Source organism: Saimiri boliviensis, chromosome 6, assembly GCF_048565385.1.
Source record: "Saimiri boliviensis isolate mSaiBol1 chromosome 6, mSaiBol1.pri, whole genome shotgun sequence".
Classification (NCBI taxonomy): Eukaryota; Metazoa; Chordata; class Mammalia; order Primates; family Cebidae; genus Saimiri; species Saimiri boliviensis.
The window spans coordinates 54,363,168-54,386,138 of NC_133454.1; the positions used below are offsets into that span (position 1 = coordinate 54,363,168).

Consider the following 22,971-nt stretch of genomic DNA (forward strand, 5'->3'; position numbering starts at 1 on the left):
TCCTCAAAACATCTCAAATGCTCAATTTGTTGAAACAAAACAAAACAAAATCACTTAATTTTACTTAAAACTAGGTCCTACATAATGCAAATATTCTAACACTGGTAACTCTTTGCTACCAATTCCAAGGCTACTAAAGCCTTTCCTTCTCCCTCATCCCCAAAGGTAGTCTTGCTCTGTCACCCAGGCTCGAATGCAGTGGTACGATTTCGGCTCACTGTAACCTCTGCCTCCCAGATTCAAGCAATTCTCCTGCCTCAGCCTCCTGAGCAGCTGGGATTACAGGTACCCACCACACCTGGCTAATTTTTGTGTTTTTAGTAGAGATGGAGTTTCATCACATTGGCCAAGCTAGTCTCAAACTCCTGACCTTGGGATCCACCCGCCTTGGCCTCCCAAAGTGCTGCGATTATTAAGTGTGAGCCACCATGCCTGGCCTACTCAAGACTTTCATCTCAGCCTATATCATCAAAGTTTCTAATTTAAAAATGTCACTTTGACATGCTGTCAAATTCAACAAAATAGTGAATAATAATGCATGAGATACAATGCAAAACCTCCCCTCAAGAAATTTATAATCTTATGAGATGAAAAACTATTTAAAATAAGAAGTGACAGAGGTAAGTATTAGAAGAGTTCTGAGATACTTGATGGGATCTAGAGGACTTCATGGAAGAGATGGCACAGAAAATGGATTTAAAAAATTGATAGAACTGAAAAGAAACCATTAATCGTAAGAAAATCATAAAAGAAAAATCAAAACCCACTGTTGTCTCAAAATCAGAAGTTTTTACTCTTTTGAGATGGGGTCTTACTCAGTCATTCAGGTTTCAGTCCATTGCATAGCTCACGGCAGCCTTGACCTCCTGAGATCAAGTGATCCTCCCACTATCCCTAGCTAATTTTTTATTATTATTTGTAGAGACAGGGTCTTGATATGTTGCCCAGGTTAGTCGCAAACTCCTGGCCTCAAGTATCTTCCCACCTCAGCCTCCCAAGGTGCTGGGATGAAAGACATGAGCCATCACACTCAGCCCCAGAGTTTCTTAAATAGTAAACATTCTCACAGGCCGGGCGTGGTGGCTCACACCTGTAATCCCAGCACTCTAGGAGGCCAAGGTGGGCAGATCACCTGAGGTCAGGAGTTCAAGACTAGCCTGGACAACATGGTGAAACCCCATCTCTACCGAAAATACAAAAATTAGCTGGGTGTGGTGGTGGACACCTGTAATCCCAGCTACTCGGGAGGCTGACACAGAAGAATCGCTTGAACCCAGGAGGTGGAGGTTACAGTGAGTCAAGACTGCACTTCAGCTGTGGCAGCAGAGTGAGACTCCGTCTCAAAAAAATAATAATAATAATTAAAAACAGGTGCACTGTGAGAGGTCAAGGTGGACAGATCACTTGAGCTCAGGAGTTCAAGACCAGCCTGGGAAACATGACGAAACCTCATCTCTACTGAAGCATGCCAGCAGTCCCCAGTATTTGTAGGGCTGAAGCAGGAAGATCACTTAAGCCTGGGAAACTGAGGCTGCAGTGAGCCATGATCGTGCCACTGTACTCCAGCCTGGGCAACAAAGTAAGACCCTGTCTCAAAAAAAAAAAAAAAAAAAAAAAAAAAAAAAATTATAAAAAACAATTTAAAATAGTCTAAATTTTGCTGATTTATTTATGTTCTGTCAATAGAAACAACAATTAAGGAAATACCCATTTCTATACCAATTAAATAATTCACCTTAAAATAATAAAACATACAGTAATACCAATTCTCCCAGTGACCAAACCAATTCTGTTGAAAATTAGTTCTTAGAGGTCCTAGTGAACCACATACAGTAACTGTATGACAGTCTGGTAGCTTGCATAAGCTCTTTTTCTGTAGGAACTGAAAAGATCTAGGTCGTAACAAAACATATACCTCAGTTCAGTTCAGTAAGCCAGTGTCAATATCTTATAAAGATTCCTAGAGATTAAATTATTTTCTATGGCAAGTTCTTAACAAAAGCCAAACATCAACTGGAGTCAAGAATCTTAAAGGTTAATCTTTAGAATAAGGGTTACCATTCAAATACTGTAATTTAAAGTATGCACTTAAAAGTGACAAATAGCCGGGCGCGGTGGCTCAAGCCTGTAATCCCAGCACTTTGGGAGGCCGAGGCGGGTGGATCACAAGGTCGAGAGATCGAGACCAACCTGGTCAACATGGTGAAACCCCGTCTCTACTAAAAATACAAAAAATTAGCTGGGCATGGTGGCGCGTGCCTATAATCCCAGCTACTCAGGAGGCTGAGGCAGTAGAATTGCCTGAACCCAGGAGGCGGAGGTTGCGGTGAGCCGAGATCGTGCCATTGCACTCCAGCCTGGGTAACAAGAGCGAAACTCCGTCTCAAAAAAAAAAAAAAAAAAAAGTGACAAATAGCGTACATAATTTCAGCTTTAAAAAATAACCTCTAGTAGGGAGGTGCTTCAATTTTAAAGTCAACAAAAAGTTTTTGAGACTGTTCACAATTGTGTTCTGTGAGTTCAATTCTTAGTTCCCTTTTTCTTTGTGTTAAAAAAAAAATTTTCTTTTTTTTTTTTTCTTTTTTTTTTTTGTAGACACAGAGTCTTGCTATGTTGGCTAGGCTTGTCTCTTAACTCCTGGACTCAAGTGATTCCACACTAGCCTCTCCAAAGTACAGGGATTACAGGGATTACAGGCATGAGTCACCTCAACCAGCCAGCTTTTTTTCTTTAAGTGAAAATACTAAGTTCCATAAGCTAAAAAAAAAAATTATGAGTGAATTTTCTATGAGTAAATAATGCTTGGAGTTCGGAAGGTTGGGCAAGTCTTTAAAGCTGCTAAAGACTTAGACTGAGTCTTTAAATTTAAAACTTAAAGTTGGCTTTATCTGCTACTTAACTAAGGTAAGGTGCAGTCATTAACAACACTAAAAATATATATATATACACTAACAAAAACAAGATGACTCTAATGATTTTATTCATTTATAACAAACTCAGCTAATAACTTTTTTTTTAAGACGGAGTTTCACTCTTGTTGCCCAGGCTGGAGTAATAGCGCGATCTTGGCTCACTACAACCTCCGAATCCCGGGTTCAAGTGATTCCCCTGCCTCAGCCTCCCGAGTTGCTGGGATTACAGGCATGCACCACCACACCCAGCTAATTTTGTATTTTTAGTAGAGATGGGGTTTCTCCGCATTGGTCAGGTTGATCTCAAACTCCCGACCTCAGGTGACCCACCTCGGACCCCGCAAAGTGCTGGGATTACAGGCATGAGCCACTGTGCCTGGCCATAACTTCTTCACTAATTGTGAAAGCCAGAAATGTTTCAAAAAATAATTTATAAAAAATTCGTGTATGTCATCTGTCCTTAGGATCATTACTTGCTGAAAAAATTATGGCAGAAACACACTATTCTATTGCAAATACCTGCTGGCCATGAAACAAAGTCATCTGTCCTCTATGTAATCAAAACTGTTAAATTAAGGTATAAGTATTAATAGTCAACACCAAAGAAACAAAAATCTTGGTTTCCCAAGAGTGTTTATGATTTATTCTAACACTTACTTAATAGTGGTGGTCATACTCTGTGCTTGCTGCTGAGTGCCATTATTGATTGTGTTGGTGTTTTTCAGCTGGTTCATCTGTTGCTGTGTCTGTGTGCCCCCTCCTCCAGGGCCACCACTGGGTTTCACAGGGCCCCTCAGCTGACCATTTTGACTGGACAGACCCATTATAACAGGGTTCTCTGTTCTGGCCGTGCTCATGCTGTTTTAGTTGCAAAGGTGTCTTTCAAACTTCAAAACTTTTGAAAGTCAGTAGAGAAACTGTAATAACAGTTTATTAGGCTCTTCAAAATGAAGAGATAAATATGTCTTGCTCAATAAATGAGTCCTTTATTGCAATGCAGGCAAGCACCTGTAAGTCTCTGAACGGTAAGCAGCAGTAACTTGCTCTCTTGCACGGAATCAACTTTTTATTTTTAAAAAGCCCTCTAACAAGCTTGAGTTATATCTGAATTCACTCACGTCAATCTGAAACAAACAAAAAAAAATTAAATCAGTAAACTCAACAGAAAAACTGTTTTCTTTTCAAATGAATCCCTTTAGAAGAACTCTCATCTTTTACATTAAAGAATTAATACTATAGCTACACTTAGACCAAATAACTAGCCAAGCTTGGAAAGACACAACTTTGAACTATTTCAAAAACACAATGAAGCCAATCTAAAACATTTAAAATTGTTAATTCAAAGCAACCCAGAGAAGATTAGGTAGAAAGACACGAATAAATTAGTACTACTTGTCAAATGACAATCTCTTCCCTTCAGTTTCCTCCCCAATGAATTCGCTAAGTCTCTGACATCTCTGAAAGTCAGTGATTCATTATACTTAATTGCATTACAACTCACTGAAGTATCGCACAATTTACTTAGTGTAAACCTATATTTGACAAGGCAATTCATTAATTTTCTTCTACTTCTAATAGCAACTGAGAGTCCTTATAGATTTAAGTGAGCTTTTGACTTGAACTTTACACTTTCAGGGAAAAAAAAAAAAAAAAAGACTTTTGTGCCCTTATTAATTTCAACTATTAAACTTTATAGTTTGGGCATGGTGGCTCACGCCTGTAATCTCAGCACTTTGGGAGGCCAATGTGGGCAATCACTTGAGGTCAGGAGTTCAAGACCAGCCTGGACAACATGGTGAAACCCCATCTCTACTAAAAATACAAAACGCAGCCAGGTGTGCACATTACAGGTCCATACCTGTAATGTAGTCCCAGCTACTTGGAGGCTGAGGCACAAGAATTGCTTGATCTCGGAAGGCAGAGGCTGCAGTGTGCCAAGATCATGCCACTGCACTCCAGCCTGGGTAACAGAGCAAGACCCTGTCTCAAACAAAACAAAACAAACTTGAAGAAAAATGTATATTCTTTTCTCATTTGTTTTTGTCCTTTAAAACATAAATGAAGCAGTCAAGAGAATAGTGTATTTCTGCCATCATTTCAGCAAGTAATGATCCTAAGGACACATGATACACACAAATTTTGTATAAATTTTTTTTTTAAACTGACAAAAACAAGATGACTAATAATTTTATTCATTTATAACAAACTCAGCTAATAACTAATCTAATTTTAAATAGCATTAATTAAACAAGAAAAATCATGTGCTAAAAAAAAAAAATCTGTGGAAGACTAAACACATTAGTAGTTTTAAGAAAACTTTCTGGCCGGACACGGTGGTTCATGCCTGTAATCCCAGCACTTTGGGAGGCCAAGGTGGGTGGATCACGAGGTCAGGAGTTTGAGACCAGCCTGGCTAATATGGTGAAACCGGGTCTCTATTCAAATACAAAAATTAGCTGGGCATGATGGCATGTGCCTGTAGTCCCAGCTGCTCAGGAGGCTGAGGCAGGAGAATTGCTTGAACCTGGGAGGCAGAGGTTGCAGTGAGCCGAGATGGCAAAACTGCACTCCAGCCTAGGTGACAGAGCAAGATTCCATCTCAAAAAAATAAAACAAAGAAAAAAACTTTCCAAGAAACCCAGAGTAGTAAATCTAATTAATAGTTAAAAAAAAAAAAAAAAAAAAAAAAAAAAAAGAATTAGTAGGATGGGCACAGTGGCCCATGCCTGTAATCCCAACACTTTGGGAGGCAGAGACTGGTGGATCACCTGAGGTCAGGAGTTCGAGACCAGCCTGACCAACATGGTGAAACCCTGTCTCTACTACAATACAAAAATTAGCTGGGCTTGGTGGCGGGCACCTGTAATCTCAGCTACTTGGGAGGCTGAGGCGGAACAATCACTAAAACCCAGGAGGCAGAAGCTGCAATGAGTCGAGATGGTGCCCTGCACTTTAGCCTGGGCAAAAAAGCAAAACTCCGCCTCAAAAATAAAAACAAAGCAAAAATGGCCAACCTCATTTTAAAATTATATTGTAAATGGAAATCTTACTTTTATTTATGTATTTTTTTTGGAGACAGGGTCTCACTCTGTTGCCCAGGCTGGAGTACAGTGGCCCGATCTCAGTTGACTGCAACCTCCGTCTCCTGGGTTCAAGCAATCCTCCTGCCTCAGCCTCCGGAGTAGCTGAGGTAACAGATCCGGCTAATTTTTGTGTTTTTCGGTAGAGACGGGGTGTCATCAAGTTGGCCAGGCTGGTCTCCAACTCCTGACCTCAAGTCATCTGCCTGCCTCAGCCTCCCAAAGTGCTGGAATTTCAGGGGTGAGCCCCCGTGCCGGCTTAAATCTTACTTTCAATTGTAGTAAATAAAAACATACCAAGACCCGAAAACAAAGTCCTACTCTGTTGGCTTTTCATTTAATCCCGTTACTTTTCTTTTCTGAAGTGGAGTTTAGCTCTGCCACCCAGGCTGTAGTGTTAGTGGCACGATATTGGCTCACTGCAAACTCTTGTCCCCCAGGTTCGAGCCAACCGATTCTCCTACCTCAGCCTCCCGAGTAGCTAGGATTACAGGCGCCCGCCACCACGACCAGCTAATTTTTTCTGTTTTTAGTAGATACAGGGCTTCGCCATGTTGGTTAGGCTAGTCTCAAACTTTTGACCTCAGTTGATCCGCCTGCCTCGGCCTCCGTAAGAACTGGGATTACAGGAGTGAGCCACCGCACGTGGCAACCCCATTACATTTCTTACCTAAAATACACTAGCTTACGAGTGTTGATTCTATCATACACCAAGGCATTTGAAACTCAAAATTTTAAAGTCAACAGATTTCAAAATTTGTGAGAAAATGCTCCTTGATTACGTCTTCCTTAAAAAAAAAAAAAAAAAAAAAAAGAACAAGTTGCTCACAAGCAAATCCTGATTATCATATACACAAAGTTGTTTATTCTGAAGTCCTTCTAACTATGACCTCTTAAGCAGATATGGTTAACAGCTACTTTCCTGTATTGACGGGTTTATATTATGATCAGCGATATCACGCAGTTCACACAGACTTAGCTCTTCGCAAAGCACTAAGAGGATGAAAAGGGCAACCTTTAAAGACCAAATGATATCATCATTACTGTCCATCATGCACAGTAAGACCTCCTATCTCCTTAAATCCAAAATGAGACTATGTGGTAACTGCTCCCTTCTTAAACTGAAACCTGCACTGCAGCTTTGTCTCAGAGAAGGAAATACTCCTCCCACCCCTTCCCAATTTAGATTTTCAAGTTATCGCTCTACATTAAATTAAAAAAAAAAAAAAAAAAGAAAAGAAAAAAGAAACGTAGACTAGAAACGTAGACTAGTTGGGAGGAGCCCCTAGCGAGTTAATTACAGCACTCCTCAGATCGTAGTTAGCAATTGACAGTTTCACACCCCAAACAGTATCGTCATCGCCAACAAGAGCTTTTGTTTGCAAATGCAGCGCAGCAGTTTCTCTAAGCTTTGCCAGCAAGTTGGGGTGACAGGGTTTTATTCTGAAGGGAAAAGGGGGGCTGTGGAAGAGAAAAGAGAGAGACAGAGGGGAAAGAGACAAGCCAATGACAGAAGCACCGTAACTGTAGGGAAATAATTTCTTGCCCCCTCCCCCTCACCCCTCAAAACACACACTTCAAGTCAGCTCCCTCTGAACATAAACACAAAAGGTTGGGGCTCTGCAATCCTATCTGCGCAATTTGAGCCAGCAACCAGCTCTGCCAGTAGGAAACAATAGGGGCTCTCCCCAGGAGACCCCGAAGGGACCCCCCCCAACCCAGAAATCCCCCTCCTTTCCTCCCAACAGTCGGGAGCTCCATAAGCACCCTCCTGTTACTGACCTGCAAGGCCTACTGCAATCAAGCAGCGGCGGGTTCGCTTCTAAACAGAGCTCTCCAATACAACATGTCCCTGCCGCCCCCTATAGGGCCGCCTCGTACCCTATAACCTCCACCATCATCCCCCTAAGTCCTTGCCGCCCCCTTCGGCCTCATATTCCCTCGTCTTCCATAAAGCTCCTCCGAGCACTCCACCCGCTCCTCCTGCCGACCCTGCCGCGCACCACATTCCTATATTCGCCTCCCCTCAGGCGCCCCCATCCCAAACAGCTGCCGCCCGCCTTCCTCCCCAGGCCCGGCCAGGCCTTGGGCCTCCGCCCGACATAGCCCCTCAAAGCAGGCCCGGGGGACTCCCCGCAGCCCCGACAGCACCTCTGACCTCGACCCCACCACCTCACCCCTGGTCTCGCGGCTCCGGCAGAGTCCTACCAAGGAGGCGACTCCCGCTCAGCACCCTCAGTCCTTTATTGTTGACTCGAAGCGCCCAAAATGGCGGCCGCTCCTTCCTCCTCGGAAACCTCCGCCCGCCCCCACCCGGCCCCCTCGCCACGGCCTCCTCCCGCCTGTCCCCCCCCCACCGCCGGCCTCGCACCGCGGGCCGCAGCCCAGCCGCCAGCAGCGCCGGCTCCCCCGGCCGTCCAGCCCTACCTCCTCCGCTGCCCGCTCTCGTGGCGCCGCCGAAGTCGCCGCCGGACTGAGCTAACTCGGCGCCTCTGCCCCCTCCCTCGCTCGCCAGCTCGCCCGCCCGCCGCCTCCTCCCTCTTTCCCTGCCTCTCCGCATGGCGGCGACCGCGGCTCCTCCTCCACTCAAGATGGCGAAACCTCGGCCGCCGCGGCTGCGGCGTCACTGCCTCCCCTGCCTGGTGGTGGGAAGAAGCCGGGCCGCGAAAGCCTCCTGAGAAGAAAATGGAGGGCTCTTCTCTCACACCGACGGGGAAAGTTCGAGGGGAAGTACGAGTTTCTTTCCGAAGGGACCGGAGGGCTGCTCTCCACAGCTGCGAAGTGACTGGGGAATGGTGGCTGGCAAGGGTCGCCCTGCCTTCGCCCCTCCACAATAAAAATTGGGAGTTGAGACCAGAGGAGGATCTGCTTATTCCATGGCCAAGATATGCTTTGAAAACTGGCCCTCGGGCAGCTGCTCGGGGACGGGAAGCTGACCTGACGTCTCCTGCGAGCCGGGGAGGCTGAGGCCGGGTCTAGGGGGCCGCGTCCGAGCCTTTCGGGGCGCGCCTCCATGCAGGAAGGCGCGGAGCTAGCGGCGCGGGGACGCCGGCTCACCTCTGAGCGTGGGGGCCGGAAAGAGGCCGGGCCGGGCCTGGAGGCAGGAGAGAGGACTCGAGAGGGCGCGCGGGGGGCGCTGCGCCGAGGGGCGGGGCGGGTCTGTAGGGCGCGCCCGGTAGGGGGAGGTCTCCTGGCTTGAGGGTGCGCCTTGGGGGAAGGCACGGGCAGAGGGCGCGCCTGGGCATGGTATAGCCGGTACGCCGAGCTTGAGGGTGCGCCCGAGGAGTTCCCATTGGAAGGGTACCAGGCTCGAGGGTGCCCCTGGGGAGCTGGGGTCAAAGGCACGGAGCTTGAGAGTGCGCCTCGCGGGGCTGCAGGAGGAAGGCACCGGGCTTGAGCCTGAGCCGGGAGAGGACGGCAGGGGACCCGACTGTGAGGGTGTATCTTGGGAGACCAGTCGGGAAGGAACAGGGAGATGAAGGCACAACTGGGGGTGGGACAGGGGCCGGACTGTGAGGGTGCCGCGCAGGGGGCGCTGCGCAGGGGGACTGCGGAGGCCTGGTGGAAGGGTAGCAAGCCGGGTGGTGGGGAGAGAAACGGGGCTGTAAGATGCGGAGCTTGATAGTGCATAACCCTTTCTCCTGCCTTCGAAGGGCGAGACTCAAGAAAGTGGGGGCGGAGGGGGCCGGGCCTCCCCCAAAGGGAAGGAAGCTGCTGAAGCGTCAGCTATAATGGAAACAAATTCTGTAAGGAAATGCAGAACCTGAAGGCAGAGGGTGATTCTTCTGCCTGGCCCTCACTATAAAGATATTTATGTATGTTTCCATAATTACTTTTCAGATCCCAAGGTCTGTGTTTATTCTTGATAGAAATAATAGAACTGCTGTTTTCTCTCAAGTTAAACCAAACTTTGGCGCTAAAAGCTAACTAGGTCAAGAGAAACTAAAAATCTGGGTCTCATGCAATTGAGAGACTGAATATACAAACAATGGCCAAACCTTATGTGACATTAAAACTCCTACCCATGACCTCTGCGGTAATCGGCCCAGAATGGTCAGGACTTGATCTTTCTAACTGGTAGCTTCCCTATTTCTTGCCGCTGCTTCCAGCTCTGGGCCAATCAGAGAAAGCCGAATGTGCTCCCCCCGCCCCACAAACCAATCACATAAGAAGCCCCGCTTCTAGTTAACCCTCCTCCAAATTCCCGGTGCCAGCAGCCACCAATCAGAGCCAACCTGAAGTTTCTCTTCGCTATATGTAGAGTTTTTCCATTCCCCTGCCTGCCTATGAGTCTCTGCCAAACCAAGTGATTGCGGCTAACTCCGTAGCCAGCACTGAGTAAATAGCCTGTTCTTATTTGGTGGTCCTTATTTCTACCCAGCCAATGAGAAGGTGGTGGAGAATAGTGTAAAGACTATTCTTGAAGTTAAAAACGAGGTTCACATTAAATTTTTAATTTTGAATTTACAGCGTGGCATCTCCTGCCCAGGTTTTAAAATACCTACTTATGTAAGGAAATAGCCCTGCACCTTGTGCCCATCCTAGAGAGAAAATGGTTTCTTAATCTATGAGGCTTTTTTTGTCCTCAGTATCTTCCCAAGCAGCAGAAATGTAAAGGGGGGTTGGGCTATGAAGTGAGCGGTAGAGAGGCCCACAGATTTAAAACAGATCACTGCTTGGAGGGGTCTCTTTCCTAGACCAATGAAGAAATTGAACCAAGCAAAGGAAAGGGGTTCACACCCACAAATAAACTATAACCTGCAAAAGAAGCCCGGGGTCACACCCACAAATAAGTTGTAACCTACACAAGAAGCTTGGTCGAGATCATAAAACAAAAGCAAGGAGGCATCCAAAAGTAGAATATGAAATAGGTGCCCCCCTTTTTACCTAGGAATCCTTCCAGGGCTAAAACCTTCAAAGATTCTGCAGGATGTTCTTTGAAGGTAGTCAGATAACCTCGCAACTCATTTACATCAGCACTTCTCTGTTTTTAAGTGAGAAGCATAGATGGTTTAGAATTAAGCTATGAACTCCTGGATCTTTTCTTCCAAGTTCAGTTTTAGTGGTTGATAGGTCTAGTATAACTATCTCAATACAATTTTTTCTCCCTAGTTAAAACAGATTTGCAAGAATCATTTGTATGACATTTTAGGAATACAGGTAAGTTGTTTACTAATGCAAATAGTATCCTTACATTTACAAAATGTATGTGTACATTTTTTAATGTTACATGAATCCAATCCTCTGGCCCTTTAGTTAGTATTGAGTGTAATAGTTGTGGGTGATCTGTAGTAAATATGGTTTCTGGAGGGTGTGCTGTCATCCCTAGTGAACTCATCTATTAATTGTTGTAAAGAGCTTTACACTGTGCTTGGCACCGTGGCTCACACCTGTAATCTCAACACTTACAGAGGCCAAAGCAGGCAAATCAACTAAGGTGATGAGTTCTACACCATCCTGGCCAAGACTGTGAAACCCCATCTCTACTAAAAATACAAAATTAGCCAGGCTTGGTAGCGTGCGCCTGTAGTCTCAGCTACTCAGGAGACTGAGGCAGGAGAATTGTTTGAAACCAGGAGGCAGAGGTTGCAGTGAGCTGAGATCACCTCTCTGCACTCCAGCCTGGGCGACAGAGTGAGACTCCATCTCAAAAAAAAAAAAAAAAAAAAAAGAGAAAGAAAAAGAAAAAGAAAACAGGGAGTTTCCCACAGCCTAGGCAACATAGCAAAACCCATCTCTGCAAAAAATTAAAAAATTAGCCAGGCATAATGGCTCTTGTCTGTAGTCCCAACTACTTGGGAAGCTGAGGTGGAGGATTGCTATGCTATGATTGTGCCACTGCATCCAGGCCTGGGTGACAAAGCAAGAATCTGTTTCTTGGGAAAAAAAAAAAAAAAAAAAGGCTGGGAGTGGTGGGAGGCCAAGGTGAGCAGATCACCTGATGTCGAGAATTTGAGACCAGCCCGACCAACATGGAGAAACCTCATCTCTACTAAAAATACAAAAAATTAGCCAGGTGTGGTGGTACACACATCCCTGTAATCCCAGCTACTTGGCAGGCTGAGGCAGGAGAATTGCTTGAACATAGGAGGTGGAGGTTTCGGTAAGCCGAGATCACATCACTGTACTCCAGCCTGGGCAACAAGAGCAAAACTGTCTCAAAAAAAAAAAAAAAAAAAAAAAGTTTCCCAAAATGTATTAGCCATTTTCATGTTGTTTTTAATCACGTTTGCTCCATCTCCCCTCTTCAATTTCCTTCTGGAATTTTTTCACAGTAATGGGTTTTCTCGGCAAATATTATTTGCTAGTCTCACATCCTAACCTCATTTACTTACCTAAAAATAACCAGAATGAAAAAAAAATCACAGGTTAATTTACATTTGATTTCACTTTAACTTCAATTTAAAATATTGAGAATCCAAAATTCCAAGTAAGTTTAACCTGGAATAGCAGACCTGTGATAATATCTTAAACACCCAAATATTTTAAACTTGCTGAACTGGATTTCAGACTTTTAACATTCTAGGTTTTTGTTTTTTTTTTAAGGAAATATAATAATTTAGCTCAAATTACAATCAAATGTGTTCATTACTTGAAAGAAAAAAGTTTTACCTATCTCGTATCTTCAGTGAAATGATTGTATCACATCTGGCTAAGCTTTCTGGTTTGGTATTTTCCCTCTTTGAAGTGATTTGCAGTATAATACTCTGATTTTCCAAATGTTTGACATACAAAGTTATTTTCCAAATATGCTCAAGCAACATCTGATAGTCACTAACAAGACGAAAGGCATGCCCAAGGAGCCAAGTCCTGTTTTCTTGGGACTTCATAGCAGGTAAAAATTGCCTTTCAATTTATACACCTGAAGAAAGTGAAGCAGCGTCAGTCACTGAGGGCTTAGTAGAGATATCCTCAGAGAGGTGCACATACTGCACTGAAGTTAATGCCTACTAAGGAGATGTCTTTAATCATTGAGAGATCACATCAGGCACATTTTGTTGGAATAAATGTTTCAACCCCTGAGTAAACTCAAGTTGAAAAGTAGGAAAGCTGGCCAGGTGTGGTGGCTCACACCTGTAATCCCGGCAGTTTGGGAGGCCAAGGCGGGCGATCACCTGAGGTCAGGAGTTTGACACCAGCCTGGCCAACATGCTGAAACCCCACCTCTACTAAAAATACAAAAATTAGCTGGGTGGGCCGGGCGCGGTGGCTCAAGCCTGTAATCCCAGCACTTTGGGAGGCCGAGGCGGGTGGATCACGAGGTCGAGAGATCGAGACCATCCTGGTCAACATGGTGAAACCCCGTCTCTACTAAAAACACACAAAAAAACTAGCTGGTCGTGGTGGTGCGTGCCTGTAATCCCAGCTACTTAGGAGGCTGAGGCAGGAGAATTGCCTGAGCCCAGGAGGCGGAGGTTGCGGTGAGCCGAGATCGCGCCATTGCACTCCAGCCTGGGCAACAAGAGTGAAACTCCGTCTCAAAAAAAAAAAAAAAAAAATTAGCTGGGTGTCTTGGCACCCACCTGTAATCCCACCTACTCAGGAGGCTGAGGCAGGAGAATCACTTGAACCTGGAAGGCAGAGGGTGTAGTGAGCTGAGATCATGCCATTGCACTCCAGCCCTCCAGCCTGGGTGACAGAGTAAGACTGTCTCAAAAAAAAAAAAAAAAAAAAAAAAAAGGAAAGAAATAGTACAAATGAGGAGGAAAGGAAATGGGTGGGTTAAACACATTTTCCCCAAACTGCCAGGTTTAGTTTGCAGAATTTATATTCCCTTTGACAGATAGCATACCCCTCATTCCCAGGGCACCACCATCAAGCTAGCTAGCTGGCTCAGCTCATGATGTCTTTCGGCCACATCAGGACTCAGCATAGTATATGTTCTGGTCAACACCCAGAAAATTCTAGCTATCCATTTTGACTCTTCAGTTTCCCTTAGATGACTGCACGCCAGCAATTTTAAATTATTAATTTGAAAATAATGTGCGGCTGGGAAGACACTGAAATCTGGAAAATGGCTGTTTAGGTATAAATTTACTTTGACCTACTGAGATCAAGAAAGCACTGACATCGTCCTCATCTAAGATACCTTATTCTCCTTGGATATTTTCCAAGTTAGTTCAGGGGCAGTTGCTGAGGAATAACACTGATGGGAGCTCACACTCTGGCAATCTTCCTGAACTGCCTGATGTTAATTTGTATAATCTGCCGCCTTTGTACTCAAGACCATGTGACAAGATTCTATTTCTGATAACCTTCTGTGCAGGGGTAGCCACAGGAGTCTGAACAATCGTTAAGTGTCCAGCCTTGGTTTCCTGCCACTAGTCAATCTGGAGAGACTTTTAATGATTCTTGAAAATACAACTGTAATTGTAAGTTTGAGCCCTGGGAATGTGATTTATAGCTAAGGAATGGGCAATCTCTTCTGTCCTGAGTGCCATGGCTGGATTCTGCAACATCTGTGGCTACAAGGGCAAGGAAGGAACAAAGGGAGAGGAAAGTATTTCAATGCAGAGATCTTCTCAGTGACCCTCCTTGCTCTTCATCTGCCTGATGAATTTTGAAGACTACTTTTTATCATGTCTCCACACCCTCCACAACCCCCTCAGTGGCTCCCAGTTTGCTTTTACAACATCAAGACTACACTCCATACACTGACTGAGATTGCCAATATGCCTACCCAGTCTGATTTCCTATTCCTCCTCCCTGCATACATTTGCTGCTCTGGTCTCCTGAAAGGTTACATTCCCGCACCTCTTTCCGTTAGAAACTGTCTCATCTCCTTTCCCCTGGTCTATCTAAAGCTCATTCAGAACCCCAGATATAATACCACAAGCCCCTATCCTCCCATCTTCCCATTCATTTGCTCCTGTCCAACCAGGCCTTAGGCTCTGGAGTCAGACAGATTTCAGTTCATAATCTCAGTTCTGCCACTCATTAACTTCATAAACATGGAAACATTTCTCAACTCTTTTTTTTTTTTTTTTTTTTTGAGACGGAGTCTTGCTCTGTCACCCGGGCTAGAGTGTGGTGGTGTGATCTTAGCTCACTACAACTTCTGCCTCCTGAGTTTTCAAGTGATTTTCCTGCCTCAGCCTCCCAAGTAGCTGGGACTACAGGCGTGTGCCACCGTCCCCGGCTAATGTTTGTATTTATTTATTTATTTATTTATTTTTTGAGACGGAGTTTCGCTCTGGTTACCCAGGCTGGAGTGCAATGGCGCGATCTCGGCTCACCGCAACCTCCGCCTCCTGGGTTCAGGCAATTCTCCTGCCTCAGCCTCCTGAGTAGCTGGGATTACAGGCATGTGCCACCACGCCCAGCTAATGTTTTGTATTTTTAGTAGAGGCAGGGTTTCACCATGTTGACCAGGATGGTCTGGATCTCTTGACCTAGTGATCCACCCGCCTCGGCCTCCCAAAGTGCTGGGATTATAGGCTTGAGCCACCGCGCCTGGCCTAATGTTTGTATTTTTAGTAGAGATTGTGTTTCACCATTTTGGCCAAGCTGGTTTCAAACTTCTGACCTCAAATGCTCCACCCTCCTTGGCTTCCCAAAGTGCTGGGATTACAGGTGTGAGCTGCCTGGCCGTTTCTTAACTTCTGAGCCTCAATTTTCCCATTTATAAAATGGGTAAAATATGGCCAGCATGTGGGTCAGGCCTGTGATCTCAGCACTTTGGAGGCCGAGGCAGGAGAATCACTTGAGGCCAGGAATTCAAGGTCAGCCTGGGTGACATATTGACACCCTGCCTCTACAAAAAATAAGCTGAGTAGGGTGGCTCGCACCTATTGTCCTAGCTATTCAGGAGGCTGAGGTGGGAGAATTGCTTGAGCCAGGAATTCAAGGTTGCAGTGACCTATGATTGTGCCACTGCACTCCAGCCTGGGCCACAGAGCGAGACTCTATCACTGCAAAAAATAAAACAAGAAAATGGGTAAGACGGGGATAATAAGACCTAGTGTCATGAGAATAAGTGAATAAAATGAATCACTTATTTTAGTAATTGGCAAATGACACTCCAAAAAATTAGTTGGTGTTTCTATTGTTATTTTACTGCCTTTTGTCTGAACCTCTTCTTATTCTATCAGATTGCAGTCTGTGGTTGGCCAAGTCAATTCTATTTCCCTAGCCTCTATTGTCTCTCAGCTCTTCAGCTTTGTGCCCTACCAATCTTAATAAATAACTGCCACACTCTAATTTCACAGCCTCTGCTCCAAGAATGTTGATGCTAGAGAGAGCCCTGTAACCAGGCTGATTGGTTCAACAACAAAAAAAATCCTGATTCTGAACCTCAGCTGAGCCCTTTCTGCTGCTCCACAAGCCCCTTACTGTTGGTTCTCAATTACAGATGCTCATTAGAGTCAACAGAGACACTTCTGAAAACATTAGTGCCTGGGCCCCATCCCAGGAGAATTAAATCAGAGTCTGTGGGGCTAGGGTCCAGGTCATTTTTGTGTATGTGTGTTACGGCTCCCTGGATGATCCTAATATGCAGCCAGGGATGAGAACCAATTAATTGTTTTTTTTTTTTTGAGACCGAGTTTCGCTCTTGTTACCCAGGCTGGAGTGCAATGATGCGATCTCGGCTCACCGCAACCTCCACCTCCTGGGTTCAGGCAATTCTCCTGCCTCAGCCTCCTGAGTAGCTGGGATTACAGGCACACGCCACCATGCCCAGCTGATTTTTTTGTATTTTTAGTAGAGACGGGGTTTCACCATGTTGACCAGGATGGTCTCGAACTCTCGACCTCGTGATCCACCCGCCTCGGCCTCCCAAAGTGCTGGGATTACAGGCTTGAGCCACCGTGCCCGGCCACTTAATTGTTCTTAAAGGACAATTATTTCCTACAGCAGCGTTCCAGATCTTTTCTTCTATCCATAAGCCTACGTTCAAATCAAATAGAAGCTTCATAAACTGCATCTTCATAAATCCACAGAAGCTTCATAAACTTTCCACCTCCCTCCCTGACAGACTTCATTTTGTTCCTTTCTTGGAAGATAGAGCATCACACCTCCTATCTAAAGCTAATCTATCTTGTTTTAAATAAAATATTCCATTAGTTACCTCCTTTAATATATATATATATAAAATATGTATAAAATATATGACATATTTTTGGGGGGAGTGGGGTGGAGTTTTGCTCTTGTTACCCAGGCTGGAGTGAAATGGCAAGATCTCTCCACTCACTGCAACCTCCACCTCCCAGGTTCAAGCAGTTCTCCTGCCTCAGCCTCCCGAGTAGCTGGAATTGCAGGTGCCCACCACCATGCCCAGAAAATTTATTTTTATTTTTATTTTTTTAATTAAAGATGAGGTTTCACCATGTTGGTCAGGTTGGTCCTGAACTCCTGACCTCAAGTGATCTGCCCACCTTGGCCTCCCAAAGTACTGGGATTACAGGTGTCAGCCACCACACCTGGCATATATTTTTAATATTATTAAATGTTTATCTTTCTGTTGCTTCTTCCTCTCAACCTGGATTTGTCCCAAATTTTTCTTCCATTCTAAACAACAAACAAAAACAATCTTCTCTCACTCTGGTTCTGGGTTGAGTGAGAGAGGAGAACTAGTATTTACTGAGGGACTCCCAGAGGTGGGTGCTATGTTAGGTAATACCTGTTGCAAAGTCCTGACCATTCTTGTTCTGGGGTATCACTTCCATCTCTGCTTCTCCATGATTACTGCCGCTGTCCCAACCAAGGAGTTTTTTCTCTTGCTTATCTAGGACTATTTCCTGGATTTCCGGCTTAAACTTCTTTTCCTATCTAACTCAATCTGTACAGTAATGTCAGAGTAATTTTCCCAGTCAGATCACTATTCTGTTGAAGAGTCTTTCATAATTCTCCATTGACTACTGGATAACATTTTGATCCCTGATCTCTCTTCAGAATTAGTAGGAGGCCTGTGGAACCTCCTTGTCTCAAACCCCATGAGTGATCTGACCTTCTGATCTTTGCTGGGATAAGACAACTTTGTGATGTTTTTGTCTTTGAATTTCTTGATTCTTGTTATAATTTGTTTCAGCTGAAATGTTACCCTCCTGGTTGCCTTCCCTGTTGATATTAAAATAAGTGCCCCTCTCCCCTCACTCTGTACCCCATCAAATGATCTGAAATTATTTTGTTTACATGTTTGTTGCCCATGTTTATTCTGTCAGTTTACAGCCTGTGGTTGTCCAAGAGCCAGGCCAACTCAAATCTACTTCTACCCCTGAGCTTTGCTGATTCATCCCAGGGCTCCTTGTTTGCCCATCACTTTGAGCCTGTTTATTGCTAAGGTGATAAGAGCCAGATTTCTTCAGAACACACTGGGATTTTCTGGGGTAATTATTATTAGTGCTCCTGTTTATCCTCAAAACTATCTCAATTGGGACAATACATTATATTATCACTGATTTACAGTCTTGTATCACACTCGTTTGTAAACGTGTTCTTTTTTTTTTTTTTGAGACGGAGTTTCACTCTTGTTACCCAGGCTAGAGTGCAATGGCGCGATCTCGGCTCGCTGCAACCTCCACCTCTTGGGTTCAGGCAATTCTCCTGCCTCAGCCTCCTGAGTAGCTGGGATTACAGGCACGCGCCACCATGCCCAGCTAATGTTTTGTATTTTTAGTAGAGACGGGGTTTCACCATGTTGACGAGGATGGTCTCCATCTCTTGACCTCGTAATCCACCCGCCTCGGCCTCCCAAAGTGCTGGGATTACAGGCTTGAGCCACCATGCCCGGCGTAAATGTGTTATTTCTAAGCTCACTGAGGACAGGAACAAGTCATGTTCATCTTTCTTCTTTTTTTTTTGAGATGGAGTTTTGCTCTTGTTACCCAGGCTGGAGTGCAATGGCGCGATCTCGGCTCACCACAACCTCCGCCTCCTGGGTTCAGGCAATTCTCCTGCCTCAGCCTCCTGAGTAGCTGGGATTACAGGCATGTGCCACCACACCCAGCTAATTTTTTGTATTTTTAGTAGAGACGGGGTTTCACCATGTTGACCAGGTTGGTCTCGATCTCTCGACCTTGTGATCCACCCGCCTCGGCCTCCCAAAGTGCTGGGATTACAGGCTTGAGCCACCGCACCCGGCCTTTCTTCTTTTTTTTTGAGACAAGGTCTTGCTCTGTTGCCCAGGCTGGAATGCAGTGGCACAATCACGGCTCACTGCAGCCCTCAATCTCTGAGGCTTAAGTCATCCTCCCACCCCAACCCACCAAGTAGCTGGAACCAGAGGCAGGCACCACCATGCCTGGCTAATTTTTTTATTTTATTTTATTTTATTTATTTATTTATTTTTGAGACAGAGTGTCCCTCTGTTGCCCAGGCTCGAGTGCAGTGGCATGATCTCAGCTTACCTCAGTCTCTGCCTCCTGAGTTGAAGCAGCTCTCCTGCCTTAGCCTTCTGAGTAGATGAGACTACAGGCGTGTGCCACTATGCCCAGCTAATTTTTGTATTTTTTATTTTCATTTCTTTGAGACAGAGTCTTGCTTCTTCGCCCAGGCTGGAGTGCAATGGCGTGATCTTGGCTCACTGCAATGTCTGCCTCCCAGGTTCAAGCAATTCTGCCTCAGCCTCTCTGATAGCTGGGATTACAAGCACATGCCACCATACCCAACCAATTTTTTTTTTTTTTTTTAGTTTTTAGTAGAGATGGAGTTTCACCATATTGGCCAGGCTGGTCTCAAACTCCTGACCTCAAGTGATCTGCCCACCTTGGCCTCCCAAAGTGCTGGGATTACAGGCATGAGCCACCGTGCCTGGCAATTTTTGTATTTTTAGTAAAGAAGCGGTTTCACTGTGTTGGCCAGGCTGGTCTCAAACTCCTGACTTCAAGTGATCCACCCCCTTCAGCCTCCCAAAGTGCTGTGATTATAAGCATTAACCACTGTGCCCGGCTATTTTATTTTTTTGAGACAGAGTTTCACTCTTGTTGCCCAGGCTCTATTGCAATGGCGCGATCTCAGCTCACTGCAACCTCCACCTCCCGGTTTCAAGCGATTCTCCTGCCTCAGCCTCCCAAGTAGCTGAGATTACAGGCACTCGCCACCACACCCAGCTAGTTTTTGTATTTTTAGTAGAGATGAGGTTTCAGCATGTTGACCAGGCTGGTCTTGTACTTCTGACCTCAAGTGATTCACCCACTTCAGCCTCCCAACTTCGGGGATTATAGACGTGAGCCACTGTGCTGGCCTTGTTTTATAGAGAGAGGGGCTCCCTGTGTTGCTCAGGTTGGTCTCAAACTCCTGGGCTCAAATGATCCTCCGGCCTAAAGTGGTGAGATTATAGGCCTGAGCTACCACGCCCAGCCTATGTTCATCTCTCTTTGACCAGTAACATCTAGTACAGTATTTTGTATGCATATAGTAGAAGCTCAGGGATGTATTGAATGAGATTGGATGATTGATTAAAATAAGACAACGTAGGCTGGGCGTGGTGTAATCCTGGCACTTTGGGAGGCGGAGACAGGTGGATCACCTGAGGTCAGGAGTTCAAAACCAGCTTGGCCAACACGGTGAAACCTCGTCTCTACTAAAAATACAATAATTAGCCAGATGCGATGGTGGCCGCCTGTAATCCCAGTTATTCAGGAGGCTAAGGCAAGAGATTCACTTGAACCTGGGAGGCTGAGGTTGCAGTAACCCGAGATCGCACCATTGCACTCCAGCCTGGGCAACAGAGCGAGAATCCATCTCAAAAACAAATAAGTAAATAAATAAGATAAAATAAAATGACACCGATGTGGAGACACTAGCACAATATCTAATACATGGTAAATGTAGTTTTTTTCCTCCAAATGTGGTATGTGCTAAAAAAAAAAATACATTTATTAAAGTTTTTTTTTTTTTTTTTTTAAAGACAGGGTGTTCTGTCATCCAGGCTGGAGTGCAGTGGGATGATCATGGCTCACTGCAGCCTCAGTCTCCTGGGCTCGCTCAATCCTCTTGCCTCAGTCTCCCGAGTAACTGGGACAACATGTGCACGTCACCATGTACAGCTAATTTCTTTATTTTTGTACAGACGGGGGTCTTGCTACGTTGCTCAGGCTGATCTCAGACCCCTGGGCCCAAGCAGTCCTACCTTGGCCTCCCAAAATGCTGGGATTACAGGTGCAAGCCACCACGCCCAGCCCTAAAATTTAACAAATGTTACTTTCCCTTCCCTCAAATGGGTCCAGGTGTCATATCTCTCAAAACCTTTGTTTACAAACTATGCTACACAATTTAGTACCCAAGTATGTACTGGCTTGTTTGCCTTTATTGAACTTTTTGTGGTATTTTTTTTTGTACTACATTAGAAGATGTCAGGTATCAAGTCATAATTATCAATTCCAGATTGATACAAACTAGTTCTTTTTGTAAATTGGTTTATATTGAGATGTTCAATATCTATTGGCTGGTTAATTTGCAGGAAAGAAATGATGACAAAAATAGCAGGATAGGTGCCCACAGTCAATGGCACAAGCATAAAGGATCACGTTCCCTGTTTGAAGATGCATTGTATGTGTTCCAGCGAGCAAAAATTGGAGCTTCAAATATATCCTCTCAACATTTTAAGTAACTAAGCAGATACAGATTCAAGTGATCAAGTAATCTTTTTTTTTTTTTTTTTTTTTTTGAGACGGAGTTTCGCTCTTGTTACCCAGGCTGGAGTGCAATGGTGCGATCTTGGCTCACCGCAACCTCCGCCTCCTGGGTTCAAGCAATTCTCCTGCCTCAGCCTCCTGAGTAGCTGGGATTACAGGCACGTGCCACCATGCCCAGCTAATTTTTGTATCTTTAGTAGAGACAGGGTTTCACCATGTTGACCAGGATGGTCTCGATCTCTTGACCTCGTGATCCACCCGCCTCAGCCTCCCAAAGTGCTGGGATTACAGGCTTGAGCCACCGCGCCCGGCAATCAAGTAATCTTTACACAAGAGCGCAATGTCTCTTGGAAGTAGGGGAAGAATGAAAAATATGCTTAGTCTTGAGATCTGACTATGGAATAATAAGACTGGGATTTGAATTCCTAAATTATTTATAATAACTTCCCTATGACTGTTTTTTCATCTTTGTAATGGGGATGGTACATTTGCCTCTGGGGAGTTTGTAAGAAGAGTAAATGAGAAATAGATACATATATTTTTTGGAGACAGAGTCTCACTCTGTCTCCCAGGCTAGAGTGCAATGGCACAATCTCAGCTCATTGCAACCTTCACAACCTCCACCTCCTGGGTTTAAGTGATTCTTCTGCCTCAGCCTCCAGAGTAGCTGGGATTACAGGTGTGTGTCCCAACACCAGGCTAAGTTTTGTGTTTTTTTCAGTAGAGACAGGATTTCCCCATGTTGGTCGGGCTGGTCTCAAACTCCTGACCTCAGGTGCTTGGCCTGCCTCAGCCTCCCAAAGTGCTGGGATTTATAGGTGTGAGTCACCGTGCCCAGCCAATGTGTCTTAAATATTGCATTGGGACATACTTATACACTCAACACTAAAAAATTACTTCTTGTTTATCTGAAATCCTAATCTAACTGGGCTTCACATGTATGTATATATTTTTATTTTTCTTATTTATTTATTTATTTATTTATTTCTAAGACGGGGTTTCACCATGTTGGTCAGGCTGGTCTTGAACTCCCTACCTCAGGTGATCCACCCACCTTGGCCTCCAAAGTGCTTGGATTACAGGCGTGAGCCACCATGCCCGGCCATATATATATATATATTTTTAAATGGATTGTTGCCCTGTCGCCCAGGCTGGAGTGTAATGGCACGATCTCAGCTTGAACTTCCGCCTCCCAGGTTCAAGCGATTCTCCTGCCTCAGCCTCTGAGTAGCTGGAATTACAGGTGTGTGCCACCATGCATAGCTAATTTTTTGTATCTTTAGTAGAGATGGGGTTTCACCATGTTGGCCGAGCTGGTCTAGAACTCCTGATTTTCACTGATCTGCCCACCTGAGTCTCCTAAAGTGCTGGGATTACAGGCATGAGCCACCGCACCCGGCCTAG

The 22,971-nt window shown here is 45.0% G+C and overlaps 1 protein-coding gene across 5 annotated transcripts in view; it reads right to left on the reverse strand.

Annotated features, from left to right (window-relative positions):
• Positions 1-9,073, reverse strand: part of DDX6 (DEAD-box helicase 6) — a 52,814-nt gene extending 43,741 nt beyond the window's left edge. Inside the window, exons 1-2 of one of the 5 annotated variants that reach the window (XM_010334463.3) lie at positions 9,050-9,073; positions 3,570-4,036 (exon numbers count right to left, since the gene is read on the reverse strand). In XM_010334463.3, the coding sequence (XP_010332765.1) occupies positions 3,570-3,769 (200 nt within the window). In that variant the 5' untranslated portion in view covers positions 3,770-4,036; positions 9,050-9,073. The other 4 variants (XM_010334462.3, XM_039471111.2, XM_003923623.4 and 1 more) reach the window with 4 other exon arrangements.
• Between the last annotated feature and the right edge of the window lie 13,898 nt (positions 9,074-22,971).